This window comes from Puma concolor, chromosome F2, assembly GCF_028749965.1.
Source record: "Puma concolor isolate L17-30 chromosome F2, mPumCon1.1.hap2, whole genome shotgun sequence".
NCBI lineage: Eukaryota > Metazoa > Chordata > Mammalia > Carnivora > Felidae > Puma > Puma concolor.
This window is the reverse complement of record NC_141684.1, coordinates 36147840-36172221: the sequence shown is the minus strand read 5'-3', so window position 1 is coordinate 36172221 and position 24382 is coordinate 36147840. Positions and strand designations below refer to the sequence as shown.

General features: G+C 48.1%; 2 protein-coding genes across 8 annotated transcripts in view; one reads left to right on the top strand and one right to left on the bottom strand.

Annotated features, from left to right (window-relative positions):
* Positions 1-15337, top strand: part of GRHL2 (grainyhead like transcription factor 2) — a 176253-nt gene extending 160916 nt beyond the window's left edge. For all 4 annotated transcript variants that reach the window (XM_086695141.1, XM_086695139.1, XM_086695138.1 and 1 more), the window contains exons 15-16: positions 10143-10207; positions 12341-15337. In XM_086695141.1, the coding sequence (XP_086551267.1) occupies positions 10143-10207; positions 12341-12455 (180 nt within the window). In that variant the 3' untranslated portion in view covers positions 12456-15337. The remainder of the gene's footprint in view (positions 1-10142; positions 10208-12340) is intronic.
* A 5411-nt stretch (positions 15338-20748) lies between these two features.
* The window catches only part of NCALD (neurocalcin delta), a 404040-nt gene continuing 400406 nt past the window's right edge, over positions 20749-24382 (bottom strand). For all 4 annotated transcript variants that reach the window (XM_086695133.1, XM_086695132.1, XM_025922630.2 and 1 more), the window contains one exon: positions 20749-23478. In XM_086695133.1, coding sequence (XP_086551259.1) covers positions 23381-23478 — 98 coding nt within the window. In that variant the 3' untranslated portion in view covers positions 20749-23380. The remainder of the gene's footprint in view (positions 23479-24382) is intronic.

Here is a 24382-nt window from a genome sequence, read left to right as displayed (position 1 = left end):
CCACCATAGGAGAGTTGAACTTCTGATATCTCACAGGGGAGTTCATTACACATTCCTTGCTTTGCTTGGCTGGGGGTATGGGGGAGAGTAGTGCACGCAGAGGAAAAAACGATTGGCAAACATGAGTGACTGGGCGCCTATCATGACTGTGCGGTGTCACAAATGGCACTCAGAGTCTTCTGTTTCCTTCCTTGTAAACTGTGGACAGTGCCTACCTTGGAAAATTGTTCTGTTTGTTTGTACTGCCCTTGACCTCTCACTATCTTAGAAAGAACTCTTGATCACAACAAAGAAGAATGGAATTATTGTTCAACCTGTGTCCTATTGGGTCGCTTTTCTTCAGGAGTGGATAATTCTTTTACTCGTCCTGAACCTCCCACACCTTCATTTCAATGCCATAATATCATTACACATACAGATGTAGACACCTGGATAGAAAAAATTAGTTCTCTGTCAGCAGATGTTACTGAATGCCCCCACACTTGGTGTCATTTGGATAAAATAGAATATTCCTCTTTTCATCTGCATATTTGGTATCATGTCAACTAAGCCATCTGTGTAACTTCGGTGATTCACTTTGGCTGCTTTATTCTTTTATTTTTATTTTTTAACATTTATTTATTTTTGAGACAGAGACAGAGCAAGAACGGGGGAGGGGCAGAGAGAGAGGGAGACACAGAATCGGAAACAGGCTCCAGGCTCTGAGCCATCAGCCCAGAGCCCGATGCGGGGCTCGAACTCACAGACCACGAGATCGTGACCTGAGCTAAAGTCGGACGCTTAACCGACTGAGCCACCCAGGCGCCCCAGGCTTCTTTATTCTTATAATTAGGTTTTAAACCTGATTACAGACAGAGATTTTGTGATGATGATGGTGGTAGTGGAGTTGACATGAGTTTTTAAAGTTCTTTGGTTTTTCCAAGTGATTTTACTTAGTAATCCTACAAATGAATCTTCAGCTGCGTAGCCTCCTTGCTGGTCTCTGAGTCCCCTAAGGCCTACTCATACCTCAGGGCCTTTGCACCTGTTTCTCCTTCTGTCAGGAGTGTTCTTCGTGTGGACAACGCTCACTCACTCTCTTTTTTTTTAAGTTCATTTATTTATTTTGAGAGACAGTGTGAGCGGGGGAAGAACAGAGAAAGAAGGAGGATCTCAAGCAGGCTTCCTGCTGTCAGTGCAGAGCCCACGTGGGGCTCGAACTCACAAGACCGTGAGATCATGATCTGAAGGCTCGCTCTCTTATATCCCTCGGGTCTCTGCTTACATGGCCCTTGCTGAGATGGGCCTGGCCATACCACCTACAGAAATGGCTTTTCTATCACTGTTCCCTTACCGTGCATTGTTTTACTCCATATTTGACATATTTAACATTTGCTAGACGTTTATTTTTTTTCTCCTCCCCAATAGAGTGTAAAGCTCACGAGCACAGGGACTTTGTGTCTTCTGTGTATCCCCAGATCCTTGAGCATAAATATTTGACTGAACTGAACGCCTACTATATACAGGCCATCATGCTGAGTGCTGTGGGTGGCATGGTTTCACATGCATTGCTTTATTTGGTCCTTGCAATACCCCCTGGGAACTTGGCATCATCACCATCTTACAGAGGTGGAGACTGAGGCCCAGAAAGGGGGTCTCCCAAGGGCTGATAGCTCCACAGAGTGGTGACGCCGACTTAAGCCCTTGAGTGTGTTACATCCAATTAGATGTCCACACATGAAAAGCTACTTCCAGAAGAATAAACTTTCCAAGTCATAGCTCACAACAACTGAAGGAAAGAAAAGGAGGCAATAATAAACCATCAAGCAGAAGTACTATGTGTAGGGGTTGACCCCACACAGTCAGGTTCAAATCCTGGCCCTGACACATTTGAGTGATGTGACTTTGGGCAAGTTACTCAACTTCTCTGTACCCCAGTTTCATAATTTCTGAAATAAGAATAATAATAACGTGGGCCATCGTTATAAGGATAATGATATAAAATGAGATGTAGAGTTGTGCTGAAGATTAAATGAGGCCACATACATGGCACCTAAAAGTAACACATAGAAATACTCTATAGATAGATGATAGATTAGATAGATAGATAGATGATAGGTAGGTAGGTAGATAGATAGATAGATAGATAGATAGATAGAGGATAACTGTAAGTACTACAGGGTAGGGAGGTGGATTGAAATTCCTCCAAGCCAAAGGGGCTAGAGAAAGGGGTAGGGATGTTCTCTGTTGTTCAGTTGGCTGATGCACACAAGGGAAGGGGTTGTTCAGTGGACCTGGTGGCACCCTCTTCAATTCAACTGAGTTGTTCATGCATGGCGATAAACGCCACTGCTTCCTGATTCTCTTGATAGGTTGAATGCAGCCATCAAGGAAGTGTTTGCAAGCCAGAGTCTCCTCCTTTTTAAATGTGTTTCTTAGAACCCACACTGAATAGTTTATAACCCCAAATAGAAGTCACTGCCTTCCAGAGCAGGCTGTCCTGTTGGATGTCTCTAGACAAGGCAGACTGAGTCCTACATTGGTGGAAATCAGTGGGAGTCTCTAAGTTCTGTCTGTCACATACCTGAGGTTTCTGGGCAAAGATAATACTCTACAAAGTAAAAATCTAAAAATTACAGCTCATCAGGCAACCAACCAATAACACATTGATGAGATATGTCCAAGATCTAGAATCCTCCTGGGTGTAAAGGAAGTCTTTGGGGTCTTTAAAAATATTAATGATGGGTTTTTAAAAATCATAGAAGTGGATCATCGTGGGGGCTCCCAGGTGGCTCAGTAGGTTAAGCATCCAACTTTGGCTCAGGTCACGATCTCATGGCTCGTGATTTTGAGCCCCACGTCAGGCTCTGTGCTGGCAGCTTGGAGCCTGGAGCCTGCTTTGGATTCTGTGTTTCCCCCTCCCTGTGCCCCTCCCTCACTCATGCTCTCTCTCTCTCTCTCTCTCTCTCTCTCAAAAATAAACATTAAAAGAATAAAATTAAAAAAAGAAGTGGATCACTGTTGCAGGTAAATTGAAAAGCACAGATTAAAAAGCAAGCACTCTTACTAACTGCTGCCTTCAAGAGCACGTCTTTTCCTTGCATAGAGAGCAGGGTTTAGGGGTGATATCATCCAGGGCCTGGGCAGAAGGAATCAATTCTTCTATAACCCACTGACAGATGGCCAGCTTCTTCCACATGATATCTTGCACAGTCCCACTTCTTTCCAGGGTTTCTGAATTTGCCAAAACACGCTTCCTCGCCTGGCATGGAGGCAGAGGACGCTCTGTCACTGTGGCGTATTATCAAGCTGCCACTCCCTCTGCCTGTGACAGTTGTGTGGAGGGCAGACATTTGCCCTTCAGTCTCACGTATGCCCATTTTCTCTAAGAGTTCAGAATCTGAAACCGGACTGCCAGATTCTTACCTTTGAAACCCATCTCTGCCACTTATTAGCAGGGCAAATTATTTAATGACTGTCAGCTCGAGTTGCCTCACCTGACCAACAGGGCTCAGAAAGGTACCTATTTACTGTAATGATGCGTCTGTTGGATCAGAGTGTTATGTGCCCCTATGATAGGCACTTAGTAACTACTCAATAAATGCTAGCTGCTGCTGCCACTCCCAGCAGACCCAAGTCCAGACTGGAATTGTGCTGGTTTTATGCAAATTGCCTAGTTCTGATCGTTATCGACTGATTTGTGAGCCGAGGTACTTGCATTCCTGCTCTGGGGCGTTGGGAGTCAAACCTCTGAAAAGATCAAGAATCAGAATCACTTTTCTTTCACAAGAGAGGAACTTACAGATAGGAGTCTGATGGCGTTGGGTAGAAGCATGTCCCTATTTTATTTTAAAAAAGAAGTTCCAAACGACACCAACCAAAGTTAAAAAAAAAAACAAACCCTTTCAGGCCAAGCAAGTCAGAATAATAATCAGGTACAAATAACACATGGTCCAGCCGACAGCAAGTTCTCACGTAGGGAATGCTGATCAGAAATTCTTCCCTTTTTGTGCTGTGGCACGTCTTTGGTAGTGTGATGAAGTCTATGGACCCTGCTCTGAATAAAGTTTTTCAATGTACAAAATAAAAAACACAGGATTACAAAGGAAACCAATTCTATCGATCACATTGAGGTCCTTAATGAAAAATATTTGTGCTACAGGAATATATGCGCTCCTTATTCGTGCACTAACATGATCTATGGGTGGGACTCATAACTACTGTACTTTCGAAGTCTGATGGATGAACGTAATTGATATTTCGAGATCTGTGCCGTAATTCTAATATGACATGAGAATATCTGTGACTTCCATTGGTAACAAAACTCAGTTACCGCTAAGACTATTGTATGTTCCTAACTGAAGGGAAGGTTAAATTAAAGTCCAAGGTTAGCGAAAATAAAGATGTACGCTTTCCCCACCCCAGTTCATGTGCGTCCTCCGGGCATCTGCAGACCCCAGGTTAGGGAGCGCTGGCTGAGACCAACCCGGAAGTGCTCAGGGAGTGGCGGCTCCAGGAACGATGCCGAGGGGACCCGCTCCTCCAGCATTGGTTCTGTGCACCAGCTCTGTTGACTGGGTGGGTTTGGAGCCCCACGGGGTGGGGGCCACGGTGAGCTCACTCCTGAGCAACGGCCACACCTCCATCCCTCAGCAAGGCTCCACTCGCAGCGCTCTGCTCTGGGTGCGAACCAGCACACGTCAGCGTTTCTTTCTCGGTTGGCATGTGCGGGTGTGGACGCCAGGACCCGGCAGATAGCGCAGGTGCCGGGCTTGGGAAGACGAGAGGAAGGAAGTAGAAATTCTCCCAAAGGGCAACGGTATTGAGCCTGGGGAGGAGTGACAAAATCTGTGCCCATCCTACCTTATTCAGACTATCTCACCGCTTTGGAAATAGCATGACGATGCTCAAAGAAACTTGCTGCTGTTAGAGCTTCTTTAGATAGCTATAACATAGCATCTTCCCCAGACGGTTGCTAAAGGAACTGGAGAGTCTGAGGAAGGGGTGCTGAGCTGTTACACAGCCAGGGTTCTGGGGCCCCCTTATTCCCAGTTTCGCTTTTCCGCGGTGTCACTTACCTGTGGTCAGACGTAGTCCAGAAGCAGATGATCCCCTGATGATCTTTGGAGGGTCAATAGCCTGACGCTCAGCTCATTCGTGTCGCTTCATCTCGTCACGTAGGCATCTTATCAGCTCACGTTATCACAAAAAGAAGGGTGTGTCCAATACAGTAAGATATTTTGGAGAGAGACCACATGCACATAACTTTTATTACAGCATATTGTAATAATTTTTCTGTTTTATTATTAGTTATCAATCTCTAACTGTGCCTAATTTATAGATTAAACTTTCTCATGTATGTGTACGAAAAAAACATTGTGTGTGTGTGTGTGTGTGTGTGTGTGTGTGTGTGTGTGTATACATACAGGGTTTGTTACTGTCTGAGGTTTCAGGCATTCACTGGGATCTTGGAGTGTATCCTTATGGATAAAAGGGGACTGCCCTACTTCCAAATAATTAAGCATGTGTGGCAACTTTGAATTTTGCATTTCTAATGAATTCTGATGTAATTTGGCTTATCTTTGTGACCCAACACATGATTGCTTCTCTTTAGGAGATGTGTGTGTGTGTATATGAAATATTAAATCTAGCATAGCGACGATATTATTCCTTTGTTCTTACTTGCCTTAGGTGTGTCCAACTCTAAAAGCAAACCGGGAGTATGGGCGACTGCTGTCCTCCTACAATACTGTGCCTGTTCCTGTGCTGAAGTGTCACTTGTTTTTCTTTCAAATCTGCCCACCATCTTGTACTTGGTGCTCAAGTGCTGTGCTGTTGGAGGCCTCAAGTTTAAGATTGCTACACCTTTTCCTACACTGTGTTTTTTATCATTGCATAATATCCTGGGTAACCTCATCAACCCTAACGCTCACCTTGTTGTCTACAAATGTCCTCACCCCTGCTCTCCTTTGTTTGCTAGCCCTCCAGCCATCCCCTCTTTAGCCTTTGCCTCTGGTGTTTTTCTGCCAAACAACCAGCTGGTTCTCTTTCTTTCTCGCCCTTCTTTTAACTTTTCTTTTTTCCCTACGCTGACACTCTGGCTTTCGATGGAAAAGGGCAGTTCGTTCTCATTTCGTAGAATGACGAATAGACTGGATTTTCTGTCGTCTGTATTTTTCTTTATTATTGATTTTACTTTGCAGTTTCCTCTTGCTGCCTCTTCTGCTTGGCAGACTTATTAACTTGCTGTTTTCCACCTTTTCTGGAAAGTTACTGTTTACGTTTCCTCAGTTATTTCGGTCCCTCCTCATTTCTCTGTGATCGGAAGATGAAATTCCAGCTATGTTTTGCACCGTCGCTGTGTAGCTCCCCCCAGCACGAGGCGAGGCCGTGAGAGCTTTGGTTTCTCCCTCTCCTGCCGCCTTCTCTTGCTTAGCCGGAGTGCGTCGGGGGTGCTCACCCCTCTGTCCCCACAGACTCCCGACTTCTTGGTGTTGCTGAGATAGTTTGATGCTTTCACTCTAACAAACGATGAGATTTGCTCCCTTAGTGTGTCCTTTTTACTTCGAGAATCTTTATTTGGCCCTTATTTTGCACCCCCATTCCATCTAACTATGTAAACAGCCACACACAGTTACATCCTGATAGATAACTGTCTATCTGTAGTTAAGTATATATCAATATAATATAGATAGATGAAGAGAGGGTGTTTGTATACATTTAAAAATTTATTTATGGCACAATGCTAGTGGTTTGTTGTCCTCCCCCTTCGCCTGGCAGAAACCTCTTTTCTGATGCATTTTCTGTTTAGATAACGTTCTTTTGTGAGTATGTTCCTCCTGGAGTGAACATTTCATTTGGGTGAAATGTTCTCTGAACTTTTGCATTTCCTCGATACCATTTTTTTTTCACCCTGATGCCTGAGGCATAGCTTATTGGTGTACAAGGTTCTTGGGGTGAAGTTCTTTTTTTCAGTAGTCTAGAGAGGTTACTCTGCTATCCTTTGGTTTCTAATGTTGCAGATGGGAAGACCGAAGCCAGGTTTATTCTTCTGTTCCTTTTTTTGGAGGGGGGTGGTGGTGGTAACTTGTTCTGGAAGGTTTCAGAATGTTTTTATTACCCTTTGGAGATCCGGCACTTTGTTCAGAATGGCCAGATGCGTGTCTTTCCTCGTTGATCTCTCCCGGGATTCAGGAGCCCCCCGCTTTGTCCAAAAACCTGGGTCTTTCTTCTATTATTTGTTTAATTATTTCCTCTTCTCCATCAGTTCCTTTTTCTCTGTCTGGGACCCTGGATAGTCACATCTTCTGTGGCCTACCTCTGTTCTTCAAATCTCTCTGTTCGCTTTTGTTTTTTATTTTTTTTTTTAAATTTTTTTAAATTTTTTTTTTCAACGTTTATTTATTTTGGGGACAGAGAGAGACAGAGCATGAACGGGGGAGGGGCAGAGAGAGAGGGAGACACAGAATCGGAAACAGGCTCCAGGCTCTGAGCCATCAGCCCAGAGCCTGATGCGGGGCTCGAACTCACGGACCACGAGATCGTGACCTGGCTGAAGTCGGATGCTTTTGTTTTTTAAAGCTGCCTTTTTTGTTCACGAGTTCCTCTATGCTCCATGTCTTTGCTCTGCTTTTGAACTTGTTTTTCTAATTGATCTTTCCTAATACTATTGGTTTGCTGTGTTGACTACCAGTCTTTCAGTTCATTTACTGAACTTTAGAATGTGTTTAGTTCAGTAATCGTATTTTTGGATCAGAATTTTGCATGTGTGTGCAATCTTCATAAGTGTTTTTTTTAATGTTCTGTTCAAATGGATGCCTACAACACAAGCACCGTTCATCCTCTCCGCTGCCCCCAGGCCATGTCATTTTACATACTGGGCACATTTAGGCTCTGCTGTGGGCACAGGGCGGTCCCATCAGTGATGGAGCAGTGACGAGTGGAAGGCAGGCTGCTGGTTCCCCAGGCTCCTGTTGCCCTCTCAGCCTTCTTTTCTGCTCCTCTGGGCTTATTCTGGGGATGAGGAGTCCTTCCTGTGCAAGTGGAGGGGTAAGAGGTGGGAATGTGTGCTTGTATGTGGGATAAGCTCTTCCGGGGATCCAGAGCTGTCTGCCTGTGCCCTAGGGCTCCTCAGCCTCTTTTCAGAGCCCCTGTTCCACTGCCCAGCTGCCCCTGTCCCAGAACTCACTTATCCTAGCTGGCTGTGAGTCCCCCCCAGCCGCTGGGCTCAGAAGAGGCTGGTGGATCGGATTTGGGACAGAGAAGGCATGACAGACATTGAGGGTAGGTCTCTCCAGAAGCCATCTCCAAACTATGATTGCTTTATATTTGTAAAAGTGAATCACAGTCGTTGTCAAAAGGAGGACGGGGGGAGGGCAAGCCACTACAGAATGGTACAAAGTGAAAAGTAAAAGAGTCTCGTTTCTGTCCATTCTCCCAGGGTAGCCGCTGTTAATAGATTAATAGATTGGCAGGTCCTTCACATATTTTCTATTTCCTTACATACTTATTTCTTTAAAAACATGAATGGGGGGGCGCCTGGGTGGCGCAGTCGGTTGAGCGTCCGACTTCAGCCAGGTCACGATCTCGCGGTCCGTGAGTTCGAGCCCCGCGTCAGGCTCTGGGCTGATGGCTCAGAGCCTGGAGCCTGTTTCCGATTCTGTATCTCCCTCTCTCTCTGCCCCTCCCCCGTTCATGCTCTGTCTCTCTCTGTCCCAAAAATAAATAAATGTTGAAAAAAAAAATTAAAAAAAAAAAAAACATGAACGGGGTCACACCATATATACTGTTTTGCAATTTGTTGGCTTTTTCCCCTTCGTGTGTTAAGGACTTTATTTTTCATATAGGCTTGTCGCATTTTTAAATGACTGGATGGCTTTCGACTGTGAAGATACCAAAACATGCTTAATGAGTGCTTGTTATATACGGTTTTCTCTATTATGAACAACGATGCTCTGAAAAGCTTTGCGTACGTCTGGGCGTATTTCCGTAGACCAAGTTACTAGCGGTGGAATATGTGGGAATATGCTTTTTAAATTTTAAGAGCTTTTCCTAAATTTCCCTCCAAAAAGCTCGAGCTTGTTATTCTCCACCTATGGAATACGAGATCTGACGTTTTTCACGCTCTAGCTGACATATTATCATATTATCATTCTTCTAGTTTCTGTGAGCCTGGTAACATAAAATTCCATCCTACTGGTTCAATTTGAAATTTTATTTTATTTATTTTTTTTTTTTTAATTTTTTTTTTCAACGTTTATTTATTTTTGGGACAGGGAGAGACAGAGCATGAACGGGGGAGGGGCAGAGAGAGAGGGAGACAGAGAATCGGAAACAGGCTCCAGGCTCTGAGCCATCAGCCCAGAGCCTGACGCGGGGCTCGAACTCACGGACCGCGAGATCGTGACCTGGCTGAAGTCGGACGCTTAACCGACTGCGCCACCCAGGCGCCCCTCAATTTGAAATTTTAAAGTGAGGAGTGAGGTGGTACATTTCTTCATGTACTTACTGTCCTCTCGTGCTTTTCTCTGGGAGTTACTTCTTCACGCTGGGTTCTTCCTTTTCCCGTTGACAAGAAAGTTTCATAGTATATTGTCTGTCTTGTGCTCCTTATGGCGGAGTTTGCTCTACCGGTATTTGTAATTCTCTGTTGTTTGATCAACCTTTTGACCTTGTTTCTTCAGGTTTCATGTCTTCATTGGAATGATCTTCCCTCCTTGAAGATGACATCAATACAAAGAACTGACCCATGGTTTCTTCTTATACTTTTATGGTTTCAGCCTTCCCGTGTAAATCTTTGCTCTATCTGAAGTTCATTCTGATGTCAGAAGTAGAGAAGGGATCCAGCTTAACTTGTTGAATTTTTTCTATATGGCTACTTATTTAACCCAACATCGGGGCCGGGGTCCATTTTCTTTCCGGCTAATCTGAGATGATACCTTTATTGTAGATTAAGTTACCATGTGGCTGAATCTTTTGTTGAATGACTCAAGGTTTAGGCACAGGAGAGCCTTGCAGCTGAGCCGTATTGGGAGCTTGACTCCTGAGTGAAGGATACGGGCACCCAGGAGAATCTCCACGAGACTGAGAGCCGAGGTTTCTCTCTTGCCTCTGCTTAGCCTCCCCTTCCATGCTCATCTGCCTTTCTGTTATTGGTGTTACAGATATCTGAGAAATATGGATTGCCTGTGGAGAAGATCGCAAAGCTTTACAAGAAAAGCAAAAAAGGGTAAGAAAGAAACAACTTAAACTGACTTCCAAATCAGAGAAGTCTACATAGTCCCTTTAAAAAAAAAAAAAATGGTGTCTGCCTTTTGTTAGTTCTGTTTCCACCTTTTATAAAAACTGTGTGTCATCCTTACAAAGGATTGCTGAGCAGCTTGCAAACGCAGTGCATTTTGAAGATCTTTAATAAGATAGGGAGGGAGGGAGACAGTGCATTGTCATGATGCCGCCTGAGATGTCCTATTGCAATGTCAGAGTGGTGGAATAGAAGGGTCTGGAAGGGGTGAGGACACTGGGGAGAGTGGCAAAGTCAGCTCTGCCAAGTGTGGAGTGTGTAAAGAATCACATGCTACTCTGGGGTTGGTTTCAGGGTGACACATGAAGAACCAGAAGCGCTCAGGGTATAGCGAATTCTTCTGAGGTGAATATTAACAAAATGATCTAAATGACCGTTGGACCTGCTTATTCTCAGCGTTAAGAACAATAACTCGTTCATGAGGCGTTCAGTAGGTTCTGGGCCCCCTGCAAGTGCTTTATATACACTGCTCTGTTATTCCTCCCCACGCTTCCACCCCCCAGCCTTCCTAGGGCTTCCTGCGTATGAGGGTCTAAGAGTAGAGGCTGCGGGAGCTGGATTTAGTCCCAGGAGAGCGTTTCCACCGAGTCAGCTTCTGGAGTTATTTTCCTGCAGAAAATAACTTTTTCCTAAAGAAAACAGGTCTTTAAACTCTTCTCTGAGCCTCTGTCATAAAGGAGATTGATTTGCTGAGATGCTCAGGCTTTCTGAGTGATGGGTCTCTTGGTAGAGCAGGAGTCAAATGGGAGACCTTTTCCACTGGAGCCCTGTTGGGACGCTCCCTTAAATGTATGTTACAGTTTTCCTCACAGTCAGTGCAATAGGCTGAGTGTATTCCTTTGAGGATGAGATTTGAGTGGTGTCTCAAGGTCTTACTGCCGAGCAGAAATCCTTAGTGCAGACATACAGTCTGACGGCGATAATGTTTCACTTCCATCGAGCGCCATGTTAAGCCCTGCGCTAAAAACTTTAATCCTTACGACAACCGTCTAGAGAGGAGTTGTTTTTCTTATTTTTGCAGAATAAACTGAGGCTCCTAAACTTGCCAGATGACACATAGCTGTCAAATGAGTCAGTTCTTCGATGGCAAACTGAGATCTGATTTCCAAATGATGGAGAGACCCTAGAGGTTGTTGGTTCTCTTAAAACTAAATCCACTTGGGATAGTTGACCATAGGTCACACGTGGTGAAGGGCGAGCTTTAGAGCCAGGCAAAGCCAATTTCTGATCTAGCTCAGCCACGAACCAGCTGGATGACCTTGGGGAGCTGATTGACCTTCCCTGCACTCAATCTTCTCATTTGCAAGGTGGCGATGGTCACGCCTACCTTCAAGACTGCTGTGAAGAGTAAACACAAGGTCTCTGAAACCCTGAAACACATTACATTCCCAATGGGGTAGCCACAGTTCTTCATCTTTGTCTTCCTCTGACTATGGAGTACTTTTTTTTTTTTTTTTTTGAGAGAGAGAGAGAGAGAGAGAGACCACAAGCAGGGGAGGAACAGAGAGAGAGAGAATCCCAAGCAGTCTCCGCCCTGTCAGCACCGAGCCCAATGTGGGGCTTGAACTCACGAACCATGAGATCATGACCTGAGCCGAAATCAAGAGTTGGATGCTTAACTGACTGAGCCACCCAGGTGCCCCTGGAGTACTTTTTTAAAGTGTATTTTCAAGAGGCAGTATGGTTTAATGCAAACGGGGGACACGTGTAGGACCCGGCTCTGTCACTAGCTTACTGTGTGATTTCCGGCTCATCTCTCTGAGCCATAGTTTTCTAATCTATAAAGCAAGAGGGTTGGGTTGAATGCCTCCGGAGACCTGTTTAATAAGGAGTCGTGAGGTTAGTTCTGAACAATCGAGGCTTTGGGTTCTTCAGACTGGTTTCTGCGGGAAGAAAATATGAGGGTCTTCTTTTCTTGCCTTACCTCCTCTCTCCTCCACCCTTCCCAGCCTCCCTTGCCAAAGAATGGCTAGGGGAGCCCCCAGCCTGGGGTCGGTCCTTGCCCACCACTTGCTGTTGATGGCATCTTTGTTTCTTACCCCCCACCCTCCTCCCCGGCAGCATCTTGGTGAACATGGACGACAACATCATTGAGCACTACTCGAATGAGGACACCTTCATTCTCAACATGGAGAGCATGGTGGAAGGCTTCAAGATCACGCTCATGGAAATCTGAGCCCTGGTCTCGGCGTCCCCTCAGCAGGGGCCCTCGGTGCATTCCTCCCTGGGAGAGGTGGAAGCCCCGGCCCAGAGCCCTGCCCCCCCCCACCCCGCACCCCCCAACCGCTGTTACAGACTGTGCTGGGAGCCGGGCGAGGCACAGAGCCCCGTCCCTTATCAGTGTGTCTGGCCCATCCCCTGGCTCCTGCTGGAGCTAAATCCTGAGCCCCTCAGGAAGGCGCGCTGGGCCTGTCAGACACTTATTTATTGTCCACCTGTTTCTGGAGCCCTGGGGTCCAGGCCTGCCAGGACTCTGCAGGACACTGCTGGCCCCAGGTGAGACCGTCCAGAGCCCCCCCTCACCTTTCAAGGGAAACACAGCCAATCTGTTCACCCTGAAGAGCCCGAGAACGCCTCACCTCCGCTTGCCCTGAGCGGCTGGTCAGAACGAGCTGCTGCCCACTGCCGCCGTCGGGTGGGGTCAGAGGTGGACACCCGCGTCCTGGTCACAAGCCTTCAGGTGTCTCTGGGGAAGGCCGTCCTGCTAAACACGTCTGGGGGTTTCCAGTGAGTGGCCGCCAGGCCTTGTACAGGAAGACATTCGGCTACCGTGTAATTAGTAACCCAGAAGGTACGCCTGGCTATTATGTACATAGTGTTTATAATATGGCAATAATATATTTTACCTGCGGTACGTGGGCATGTTTACTGCCGCTGGCCTAGGGGAGACGCGTAGCTGAGGCTCCGCTTTCTGCGAGAGGTTTGCAGGGGACGCGCCGGGACAGGGAAGCGGCCTTCGGGCTGTCCGGTGACTGCAGGGGTGCCAGCGGGCACGCCCGCCCTGTGGGCCGCCACGCTTGCCTCCCGGTGATATGCTTTCCGGCCTCTCTCACTCTCTGAACGGTCTCGTCAGCGGGAAAGGTCGGATTGTCTGAGGCCCCAGCTCCTCCAGCTTCAGTGAGCTTTCCGGACAGACCGCATGGGGCTTGCGGCTGGGCCCCGTGCTGGGGCCACTGCAGAACTTGGTGATCATGAGGACCAGGCCTCTGTGCAGCGCCTGACAGTTGACAAGTGCGTCTTTCATCTCAAGTGGCTCCCCCAAAAGCCCAGCTGCGGTTCTGAGAGTGATGCCAACAGCTTAGCTCCGAATTCACAGGCTGGGGGGCTGCTTCCCGTGGCCACCTCTGCTCCGGGCTGCTGGATTCGGGGGGAGGGGGAGGGGGTGCCCCCAGAGCCTCCTGGCTCTTCCGAAGGGCAGCCCCTGGAGGAGGACTGGGAGAGAGAAGGCCTGGTCCTCCCGTACATGCTCTGGGAGACGAAGAGTAGAAAAAATGCTTCCCTAAACACTCGCGAAATCATGAACCGTCCTGGGCCGCTGTTCTCTCTGAAGGGACAGGTAGGTGGCCTGGGGGTTTGCGTTCACCCTTGTGGGTTGAAGCACTGGCCTTTAGGTAGCCAGACACGTCCCCAGCCCCAGGTCCTGCACTAGGGCAGGTTCTATGTAAGGGCCCAGATTTATTTGTAAAGCACTTTGACGTCTCACCCAGGGAGTTCTCTCTCCAAGGGCTCCCTGCCTCGCACCCCACCTGCCCCTGACGCCCAGAGCAGGACAGAAGGGCTGCTTCCAGCCCAGCTGTTTCTCCTTGAGGCTATAGACGATTTGGATGGAATGGACAGCGGGTGCCGCGCCGAGGAAGATGTCCGGGTGATGGTAACGGGGCACCTTTCTGTGTCTTCTGGACACGTTATCCCTTCCTGTGGTGCCAAAGGTTTGCATCCCGGATTCAGTTCTGCTCCCATCTGTTCCCTCCTCCCCCGCTCTGGCTGCCATGCCCTGGACCAGCAGCGTGGGGACCCTCCTGGGTCCTGATGAAGCTCTGTTCTGTGACGGACAGATTCAGTGTTGAAAATCTATGACGTACTCTGCACTTCGCGTGCTCTTTGCCTCAGAGGTGGATTGGAACGTGACTGGCAGACGAAACGGCAAATACTGTTGGGCTGGGGCAGAGACTCCAGAGTAGGGAAGAGATAAGATTTGGGGCGTCTGACACAAGTTACCCTACCCTTTTTTCTCTAGTCTCTTTGGGGAAATGTTTGCTGGTCTTCCCCAAGAGAGGATGATCAGAGACGCCTTTGCATTTGTTTCCAGTCCCTGAGCCATCACTGTGGTGACCCCCACCTACCAGAACAAAGAATGTGAGGCCAGTGCCACCGAAGGGTGGTGCAGAGAGAGCATCACCTCCCATCTGATCTGCCCCCCATCCTTCTCCTGCCCCCTCTGCATTCTCAGAGTGTCCATGGTCTAGCTTGGATGTATGTCAGCAGGGCTTTGAGGAGTACAATTTTCTGAGCGGAAACACTCTAGAAAGATAGGAAGACTTGCCTCTTCTCTTGTCCCTTCAATTTATTACACTTAAACAAATATGCTTCTCTGAAAAAAATCCATGTAAAATGAGGGACACGTGAAAAAAGTATTTTTCTTACACATACCCACACTGCTTAGACTTAATGGGTGTCTGGAGATTGGAACCAACAGAAAAACGCAGTCAGATGTCATCTTGGACTTGGATCCTGAAAGACTAAGGCACGTCCCAGCCCAGAAACTTACGAGGCGTGAAATGAATCAAACATTTATTTTCCTTCTTATTTAAAATTAGGAAAATGCAACAGAAACAGAGGGTTTGTGCCAAATTCTGTGAACGGCCCTTTCTTAAAAACAAGCAAGGGAGATTGAAAGATGGACAATTTGCTCTCGTGTTTTAAACAAAAGAAAAAGGCAAATGTAACTTAATAGTTTTGTAAATGGGAGAAGGGGAATCTATAAACTATAAATACAGTTATTTTATTTTTTGTACATTTTTAAGAGAAAAAAATAAATATTCATAACGTCAGAGTAAATGACAGTGTCTGGTGCTTTCTGTGAGGTGGGTGTTGGGGCTTCTTTGCCTTGTTGGAAAGAAGCCGCAGTGTGGCCTTGGGAAGATTCTAGGCCCCCTTTGGACACCTTCGGGTCCTAGACTTCAACACAGCAGGCACGTCCTCTGCCTTGTGCTCCACCCCATGGTTACAGGAGAAGAAGGCTGAAGAAATCAAGACGCCTTCACTGTGCCTCGATGGGCCACCAGGGTGGTTATTCTTGGCCGGCTCCTCAAGGCAGGGAGAGTAGGTCCTGTCCACGGGCTTTTAACTTCCTCACCGCCTCGCTCATGCTTATCCCCATGTAAGTTATCACAGGAACTTTCTGGCTCTTTAGTTCATTTGTACCAGCCCCTACAGAGGCTGAAACCACATGGCTAAAACTCCAGTTCCATCACGATGGTCTCTTGCCCCCCAAACTCCCAGGTCACTAGGATCTGTCAGCTCAGAGGCAAACAGCCGGACTCAGGATTCCAGTGTTCGTTAGCGCTTCCTCTGCCTGCCTCCCCACTGGGCCACCATGCTGTTCAGCCGTCATCCACGCTCAACTCCAGAGAGCCTCTGAACAAGCAGCATTTCTTCTCTCTTTCACAGTAAGGTAAGTAATGAAGCTACGTTATTTATTCTAGAAAGCCTTAATAGTTTGAAGCTTGTAGGGTTTTACAGTGCGTAGGCATCAGTCAACAAAATCTGATGAAGAGACCTATGCTGATTTGTTTTTCTGTTTCCTGACAGTGAAATATACACACCCTAGATACCCGAATATGTATTTTCAGCGCAAATGTTTCTATTTATCTGGAGTCACCAGGATGCTCACAGCCTGGGAGATGTCACATGACGAGCCCTCTTGAAAATAAAGAGCAGCATACAGCTCTCGCTTTAGCTTCTCTCCAGTCTTGCCTGGAACAACCCAAAGCCACAAGATGGCAAGGCCTAAAATAATCATTGGTGGTCTTTGCAAGTCGGAGGGAGGGGGCAGTGTGAGTGAGGGATACCAGCATTTCCGGTTCAGCTCTGAAGGGAGGATGGGAGGCCAGGGGTTTTCATCTCTTTCCCCCAAGCAGAAGTCTCATTCTCCAGAGGACCCCTTTGAATGTGATGACTTGGAGGAAGATTTCACTCGCAGCGTCTTGTCGACTCAGCATTTGTTAACTCACATGGAAAAGACACCACAAACTTCTACGGAAGAAATCCGTGTGTGCGACATCCACGCGGCAAAACCTGCGGTCAGTGGTCTGACCACAGATGACGTGAGAGAAGTCACCGGCCGATACTGTCCCTCGTAGTCCCTGGTGTCGCCTAGTCCATCGCTCCCGAGGCCACACGTCCCTGGGCTAGCTCTCCTGTGGACCAGCATTTCTACATCCTTCTGCATTTCACACTGTCTACATACACAGCTTTCAAATCTTGGCTGAAAATTTGCCTCAAGAAAGTCTTCTCTGATGGCTGCAACCCCAGTGGCACTCCCAGCAGCCGCTATGCCGGGACCAGAGGGCAGGGGAGAACAGGCTGGGGGAGGAACTGAGGGAGGAGGCTTCTGGAGGGATTAGCAATGGGCCACAAGGCCTTTTTGCCATGACCCATGTTCCACGGCCTCCATGGGTGGTCAAGTGGACCCACAGGTCTGAGTAGGTCCTGTAAAGGATGTAGCTGGTCTCCACATCTGTCCTGAGGCAGTCCCTCCCTTGGCCGGTGGCAGCCAAGGTGCTGGGTGTGCCTCGCCATCCCCCCGCTCCCCCCAAATATGGAACTCTGGTCAGGTAGGTGAGGATGACCAGTTGTCAGGGCCACAGGCTCCCGTCCCGGCTCTTGCCTTTCACTCTGTGCTAATTCAGTTCGTTACTTTGCCCCATGCTAGGGACAAAGAGGCAGGTTAGATGTAGTCTGCCCTCCGAGGCAGTGATGTAGGTCCAAAGTGATAGTGGCCTGGCATCAGCACAGTAATAAGGGCTCATCCTGGGAGAGCCAGGGTTCTGTCATCACCCCAGTTCTAAGGCATAATATAACCCCTCCTACCCTGAGCTCTTGTACAATGTAATGAAAAGTCACCAATGTGAAACTCACTTTGGGAAGGCTGCCAACTCGAGTGTCTGAGCCCATGGAACTGAGGGTCAACAGGAATGGGTAAGGGATGGTCACTGCGTCAGTTCAGGTCGTCCAAGAAGCAGAAGCCAGGATGGGATTAGACATTCAAGAGATTTATTGGGAAACTCATGTGAAGGCTAAAGGGGTAGTGAGCAGGGAGAGATAGGGAGAGCGTGTGGACTAACCCCTGTGAAAGGAAAGAAAGGAAGGAAGGAAAGAGGGAAGAGAGAAGGGGGGAGGGAAGGAGGGAAGGACGCTTGGGTAAGATGAGCTTCAGACTGCGTCACCCAGGCCCCTGAGGAGTCCTCGAGTATAGGTCACCTGCAGGAAGAATCTGTGTGGGGCAGGAATGGCCAGTCCTAACACTCCACCATGTGCGGTCACTGGGAGCAGCCCCAGAGAATGTGGCCTCAGAGTAAATGCTAAGGTGGTTCCAAAGATTGCAGCCAGAGCCTGTCAATCAGCTAGCAGGGCTCTCAAAAGGTAAGATCGGAACAGCACACCACCCCCCCCCCCCCCCCCGCCCCGGTGACCACAGCCAACTCCTTCTAAAAGGTGTCCCATAGAGATTCACTGGGGCTCTATTCTTACAAGTAAACATTCACCGAGTGGGGTTTCTGGTCTACCAACTTAGTAGGCTACCTTTTTTCCTCAGGGTCCTCCATCCCCCCACTTCTCTGAGCTCTGCTAAAGGGGTGCACGGGTTAATTTGGGGGACTCAAATTCTAGGAAACACGGGGGGGGGGGCTCTGATCAGCCAGAAGCAGCAAAAGAGAAGGGGATGTTGAAAGGGCACTAAAGGCAAATGTTACCAGCTTGTTCCCTGGGTAGCAAACACCTCTCCTGCACCACTCAAGAAAGAACTTGATGTCTGCTCTGCCATGGACATAGATGTAGGCCACTCTGTGATTGTATTCAGTGTGCTGGACAAAACTTACCAGCTGAACCGTGAGCTTGCTTCTTTGCTAATAACTCCTACCTCCACTCTCCCAACATACACACGCCTTCAAGACTATAGTGCCTGGTACTGTGTTGAGTCGCCATTGAACACTCAGTGTCAGCTCAGTAAAGTGATTAAATACTGGTATTGGGAAGATAGAGCCTGTCCATCTGTCTGTCTACATGTGTATGATACACTGGTGGTAGCTGTTGGTATTTAATAAGGGTCGGCAGGCTGAGCTGGGCAGAATTTTGAAGTATTTTCACCATCCTCTCTAGAACTCTTAAAATGCCTTCTCTTTCCTGGAATAGTTCTGGGAAAAGAAGGCATGAAATAAGACTCTCTGAGACTCTTGCCCCTTCTGAGCTGCCTTAGGGGGTTAGCTTCACACCATGGAATGTTCTCAGAGTAACTGCTGGTTGCAACCCCAGGGATGTCTGGGACCGTGCATGGCGCATTCGCACCGAGTGCGGCAAGCACCCGAGACCTATCTAAGTCTTGGTCAGCATTCAAGTGTAGAGAAACCTGGGGTGCCTGGGGGGCTCAGTCGGTTGAGCGTCTGACTCTTGATGTCGGCTCAGGTCATGATCTCAGGGTCATGGGATCGAGCCCCAGTCCTGGTCCACACTAAGCATGGAGCCTGCTTGGGATTCTCTCTCTCCCTCCCTCTGCCACTCCCCCCTCCCCAAATAAACATTTAAAAAACAACAACAAATGTAGAGAACCCTGTTTGACATTAATGTACCATTGGTTACACCCTTGGCCTGAACATCTTTTCATTACGCAACAAACCTTTCTATTTTAGGCAGATTTGGCTGATTCTCTGCTGCCTTGGGAAATACAAGGCTCGATATTCTTTTTCTTGTTTTTCTTGCAGCTGAAGAGCCACCTCAAAAAACAAGAGTGCTGAGCATACTCAAGCCAAGAGAGGCACGTGTGAAGTATCGACATTTCTTCCAGAGACAGTTCTCGGGATCTCTCTCCCATAGAGAACTCTCAGATGACTCCTCAATGGGCATGCCCCCTCCGTGCCTGGACTAGGCTGTGAGGGGATCCAGTTGAGTTGGGGTATTAGGACAATGCCCTGAAAACAGGAGCCTTAGTCTTGGAAATTTGCTGGAAATTGCCAGGTTGGCTCCAGCAGGTGCAGGAGGGCAGGTTCCCGATCTGTTTGGCAGCTGCCAGCCACCTCTCCATCGGTGCCATGAGCAACAGGCTCAAAACTCGAGAGTATCGTGACCATTGCTAGTCCGTAGGGACAAACGGTGAAGACAGAACCCCTGTAGGCCAACTCCATTCCCACAGGAGGTCTGGATGGCCCATGAGGCACCTACTGTAGCTGACACTCAGTCCCTTTTTTCTAGGTTAATGGCCTTCTGTGCTGGAGGCAGGGCCAATGACAACGACAAAACACACACCCTGATCCGAATTGCATGGACGGTGTGGGGTCTGCATCACATCATCTTTTCTACGGACTCTTCTCCAGGCTGAAAAGGTTAGAGGGCAGAGAAGAGGAGATCAATCTGTCACTGAAGAGGAAGTTGCCTTCCATTGCACTTAACGTTTGGACTAGAGTTTGCAGCGCCAGTTGTGAGGAAGGAGAGGCGGTGAGAAGAAAGTGAGGGCCAAGAAATAAGTGAGTGGAGAGAAGGAAGCCCACGTGCAGACCCAGGATGCTTTCGGACAGGGCTTTGGGCTCGGCACCTCCCCATTCCCCTCTCACAAACCCTGGCTCCCGTGTCTCTAGGGCAGGAGCCACGCCCGGTGCGGGGAGGCGGGTATCAGCACCTGGACCCTCACTCAGGCATATTGACCTGGGGCAGCATGGTCAATGAGGCACAAAACCCTTATGTCCCAATCAAGTGCTTGAATGCCAAGCTAGTGAGACACAAGGTCAACTGATATGGGGGCCTCTCCACATGATGGGATCTATGAATATATATAGATGATCCTTGAACAACATGGGTTCGAACTACATGGGTCTGCATATATGCAGATTTATAATACTGTAAATGTATTTTCTCTTCCTGTGACTTTCTTACATTTTCTTCTCTAGCTTGCTTTACTGTAAGAATACAGTGTATAACATATATACAAAATAGGAGTGAATTGACTATGTTATCAGTAAGGCTTCTGGTCAACAGGCTATTAGTAGTTATGTTTTGGGGAGTCAAAAGTTATGTGTGGATTTTTGACTGCATAGGGGTCTGTACCCGCAACCCCCCCATTGTTCAAGGATCAACTGGAGATTATTAAATCCATTTGTGGAAAGTGCCCCCCTGGGACATAGAGATGGGATGGGACAGCACCCTCCACATCCCTTCCCCACCCTCAACAAGGGTATGAACGGATAGTCGGCCACTCTGTATCATCCTTCAAGTCATAAGCCACTTTATTCCAGTCCCTTGAAATCACAGACTGCCTTGATTTTAGACAGAACAGACCATTTCCAGAGGTCCCTCAACACAGCAATGACAATAAACAGCCCAGCAAAGGAGTGACATAAACTTTTAGGCATTCAACCTTCTGGGTGCTGCAGAGTCCCTTGGCCAAATTTAAGTGCATTGCATTGGACATACAAAGCCCTTCCTGGGAAGGAATAGAAGAGAAAAACAACCATCGAGAAAATACAGACAGGGTCAATGGCAGGCCAGGACAAGGACTATTTCTGTGCATCTCAGGCGTGTCGGTGTTCGTCAGCCATGCATCTGGCTCTGTTTTCTCTCCTAAGCAGCTGGAGCCCCTCTCCCCTCCCTCTCACTACAGCTCTCAGTTCTAGGGAACTGGATGAGTCTGGCTCAACAAGATGTCCTGACCGAAGGCAGAGCCCAGGCGGACTTGCCCAAATATTAACTGACTCCCCACCCTCTTTGGAGAACTGAAAGGGAGGAATTTGGTCTTCAGTCCACAGCAGGAAGGGCTTTCCCTCCCAACCCCCGGGTGGGGGAAGGATGCACCTCCTGAACACGACCAGCAGAGGTGCTGGGTCCCTCACGCCCTCTGCTCTCCGCCTCTTAGGGTAATCCCCTGGTTTTCAGACCCAGATCTTACCACTCGGCCCAAGGAGGAATTCGGCAAGTCTCAGGGCTGACCGACTGGGAGGAGCTGACGCTTAGAGGAAGATAAAGATTATTTTACCAAGTCTAGGCCTCCAAATTTCATTCTGCAAAGTTGGTTCATTTTGGCCAACCATACAAATTCAGATTTTTGCTACCAGTTAAAATGGACTCAAGTAACACAGAGGAATCTAGAGTTAGAATGGACTCAACATCATCTTCCTCATGGTTATTTCTGTCTTTCTGTGGGTCATGATCTTCAGGAAGTAGCTTCAGTGCAGACAGACCCACTAAGGACCTCTCGGCCTCCTCCTGGGGCAGGGTCTACCATCTACATCCTTGAGGGTTTGGACTTCCCCATGCCTACTGCTTGGGAAAATATGACGGACTTACCTGTGATCAGCAATTTTTACTCTTAACTTTCAATTCCAATTAGTGTGCGTGAGATCGCCAGACCAAACAGCGACGCAAATTTGCACTGTCACCTCTCAAAATAGAAATCTGCATTCAAAGAACATGGTGATGGAAAGTACTTTGGGATTCCCCATAGCAGGCCCTGGATATCACAGACGCACTGGCCCGTGCCTTCTTCATGATGAGTCAGCCGGCTGCCCGACCTCTGGTTGTTTGAAGGGCCACTGGGAGCATGAAAAGGTCAGTATTCCAGATACAGCTCCCTAATCATACATGTGGCTTAAACCACTGGGAAGTCCCAAGAATTTATGGTATATATATATTTTTCGGGTCTAAGGAATATTGATCTATTCAGAAGAGTACCACACTTCCAATCTAATACCACTGAGCTGCTGGGCTGAGTGAGCTAACCATCACCTCACATCTCTCACAAATATTAACCTTCTGGTGGCTCCCAAGGACGTGTCCCACTTAAACCTGCCCTAGTCTATTCTCCAGGCACAACCACTCTGGAAATGCATTCGAAATTAAGGTTGGGTCCTAGTCATGGTGACTTTGTACTTCTCTGGAATATATAAAATATACCTGTTGATTGGTGCATTTGTGCAAAGACAGATATGACTTTAAAACAAGACATAGACATTCATTATAGTTGGCTTACTTCACATTAAGCTACTAAAAACAGTCTTCTGTAATAAGATTGTATTAGTGCTCACTAAACATGCATTTCATTTAAACAAGGCAAAACACTTAATTTGGTCTGCAATACCCAATAGTTTATGTACAGCAGTCTTTTGTCTTAATCACAATAGGCAACAAGATGGGTCTGGTTTTGTTATATAAGTTACCATTTGTGTTTAATTTCCAAAGAAACTCATCTTAGCTCAGCTAGTGTAAACGCCGTGAGAAAACAGCTGAGCCATCATTTTCCTCTTCTCTACGAATTTACCTTGACACGTTCACAGCTTAGACACTACAACAGCCTGCTGGGGAAGAGGGTGGAGTGGACGCCTCCACGTCCCTTCTATAGCCTGGCCCCAGAGGGTTCCTTGTCCTTGCGGAACCCAGCACATGGCACCATCACCCCGAGGGCACGTGCGACTCCAGACCCGGGTGGGGAGTTTTGTTTTTCCAACAAGCCCCTGGAAGCTTGCGATTGAATCACTGGACCGAATTGTTTTCCCTTCTCTTGCCTCCCCGAGTCTTCGGTTTCCGAACAGAGACATTGGAATCAGAAGAAAAATGACAATAATAATAGCGATGGAAAAATCATAGAACAACGAACACCACAAGGTCTGTGCAAGACAGCACTGTCCATGCTCGGCCACAAGCGATTGGGGCTCCGGGCATTCCCACAACAAAGGAAGCTGAAGGCGTCACGGAGGAAGGTGCATCTGACCTCACGGGGGGGCAGCATCACCATCAATATTGTTTGGCAAAAAAAAAAAAAAAAAAAAAAAAAGACAAACTTGTTAAAAAGGAAGATCGAAAGGGAACACAAGCAGCTCTACGATCCGTAGGGCGCGGGGCTCAGAACTGGCCGGCACTGCTGGGGTCACACTGCAGGAGGCGCACTATGGACGGGTCGCTCTTGGCCCCTCGGATGAATTCCTCCAGGGACAGTTTTCCTAGAAAGCAAGAGGACAGGTGAGCGGTGGCTGGTGGCAGCTACAGGGCCTTACGGTCGTCCCACTGCATCTTGGTGGTGGCGACCGCTCACCTTCTCCCCTGCGGTCACACCCTCTGCCCTTCCCGCCTGAGACCCATGGGGCAGGGCGCGGCTCATCACCGCAAAGCTAGCACCTAGCACAGCACCCTGCTTCCTGGGAGCCCATCGCTGACCTGGTGGCAGGTGGCCCTGACAGGACCCCTGCCCTCATAGCTCTTCCAGCTCCAGGCTCCCAGGAGGGGGTGGGAGGTTCTCATTCAGTATTTGTGAACAGTTATCTGGCCTTTGTATTATTATTATTATTATTATTATTATTATTATCATCATTTTAGAGAGAGGGAGAGAGAGAATCCCAAGCAGGCTCAGTGCTGTCAGCACAGAGCCCCTGATGCTTAACGGACTGAGCTACCCAGGCGCCCCTGGCCTTTGCATTTTTAGGAGAATGAGCTGTGCTCTGTCAGCACCAAAGCCGTCACGGGATTCCCACGGTTCCCAGAGCCTGCTGGCCTCCTTCGGGTACACTTAGGTCTGCTGCAAGAATCCCTCTGCTTGCACGTGAGCCGAGGGGCCCTCGCAGACATCTGGGGGGAGGACCTTCTTTTGGACAACATGGGAGGAGGCTGCCCCTCCATCCAAAGTAAGGAGAATAAAGGGGTGTTCGCACGAGGCAGACGGATGCCCCGCCGGGTCCTTTGGGTCAAACAACAGGCTAGAGGAGGGACACCTGGCCTCCTGCGATCCCATTCCTATCTGTGTGTCCCTTTTCTTTCTGAGTAAGCTGGAATATATATTGAATTCCCTTCTGTCATACTGTTGTGGAGGGTGGGGGCGGCACAAAGCTTCTCCACCATTGCTGATGCTTC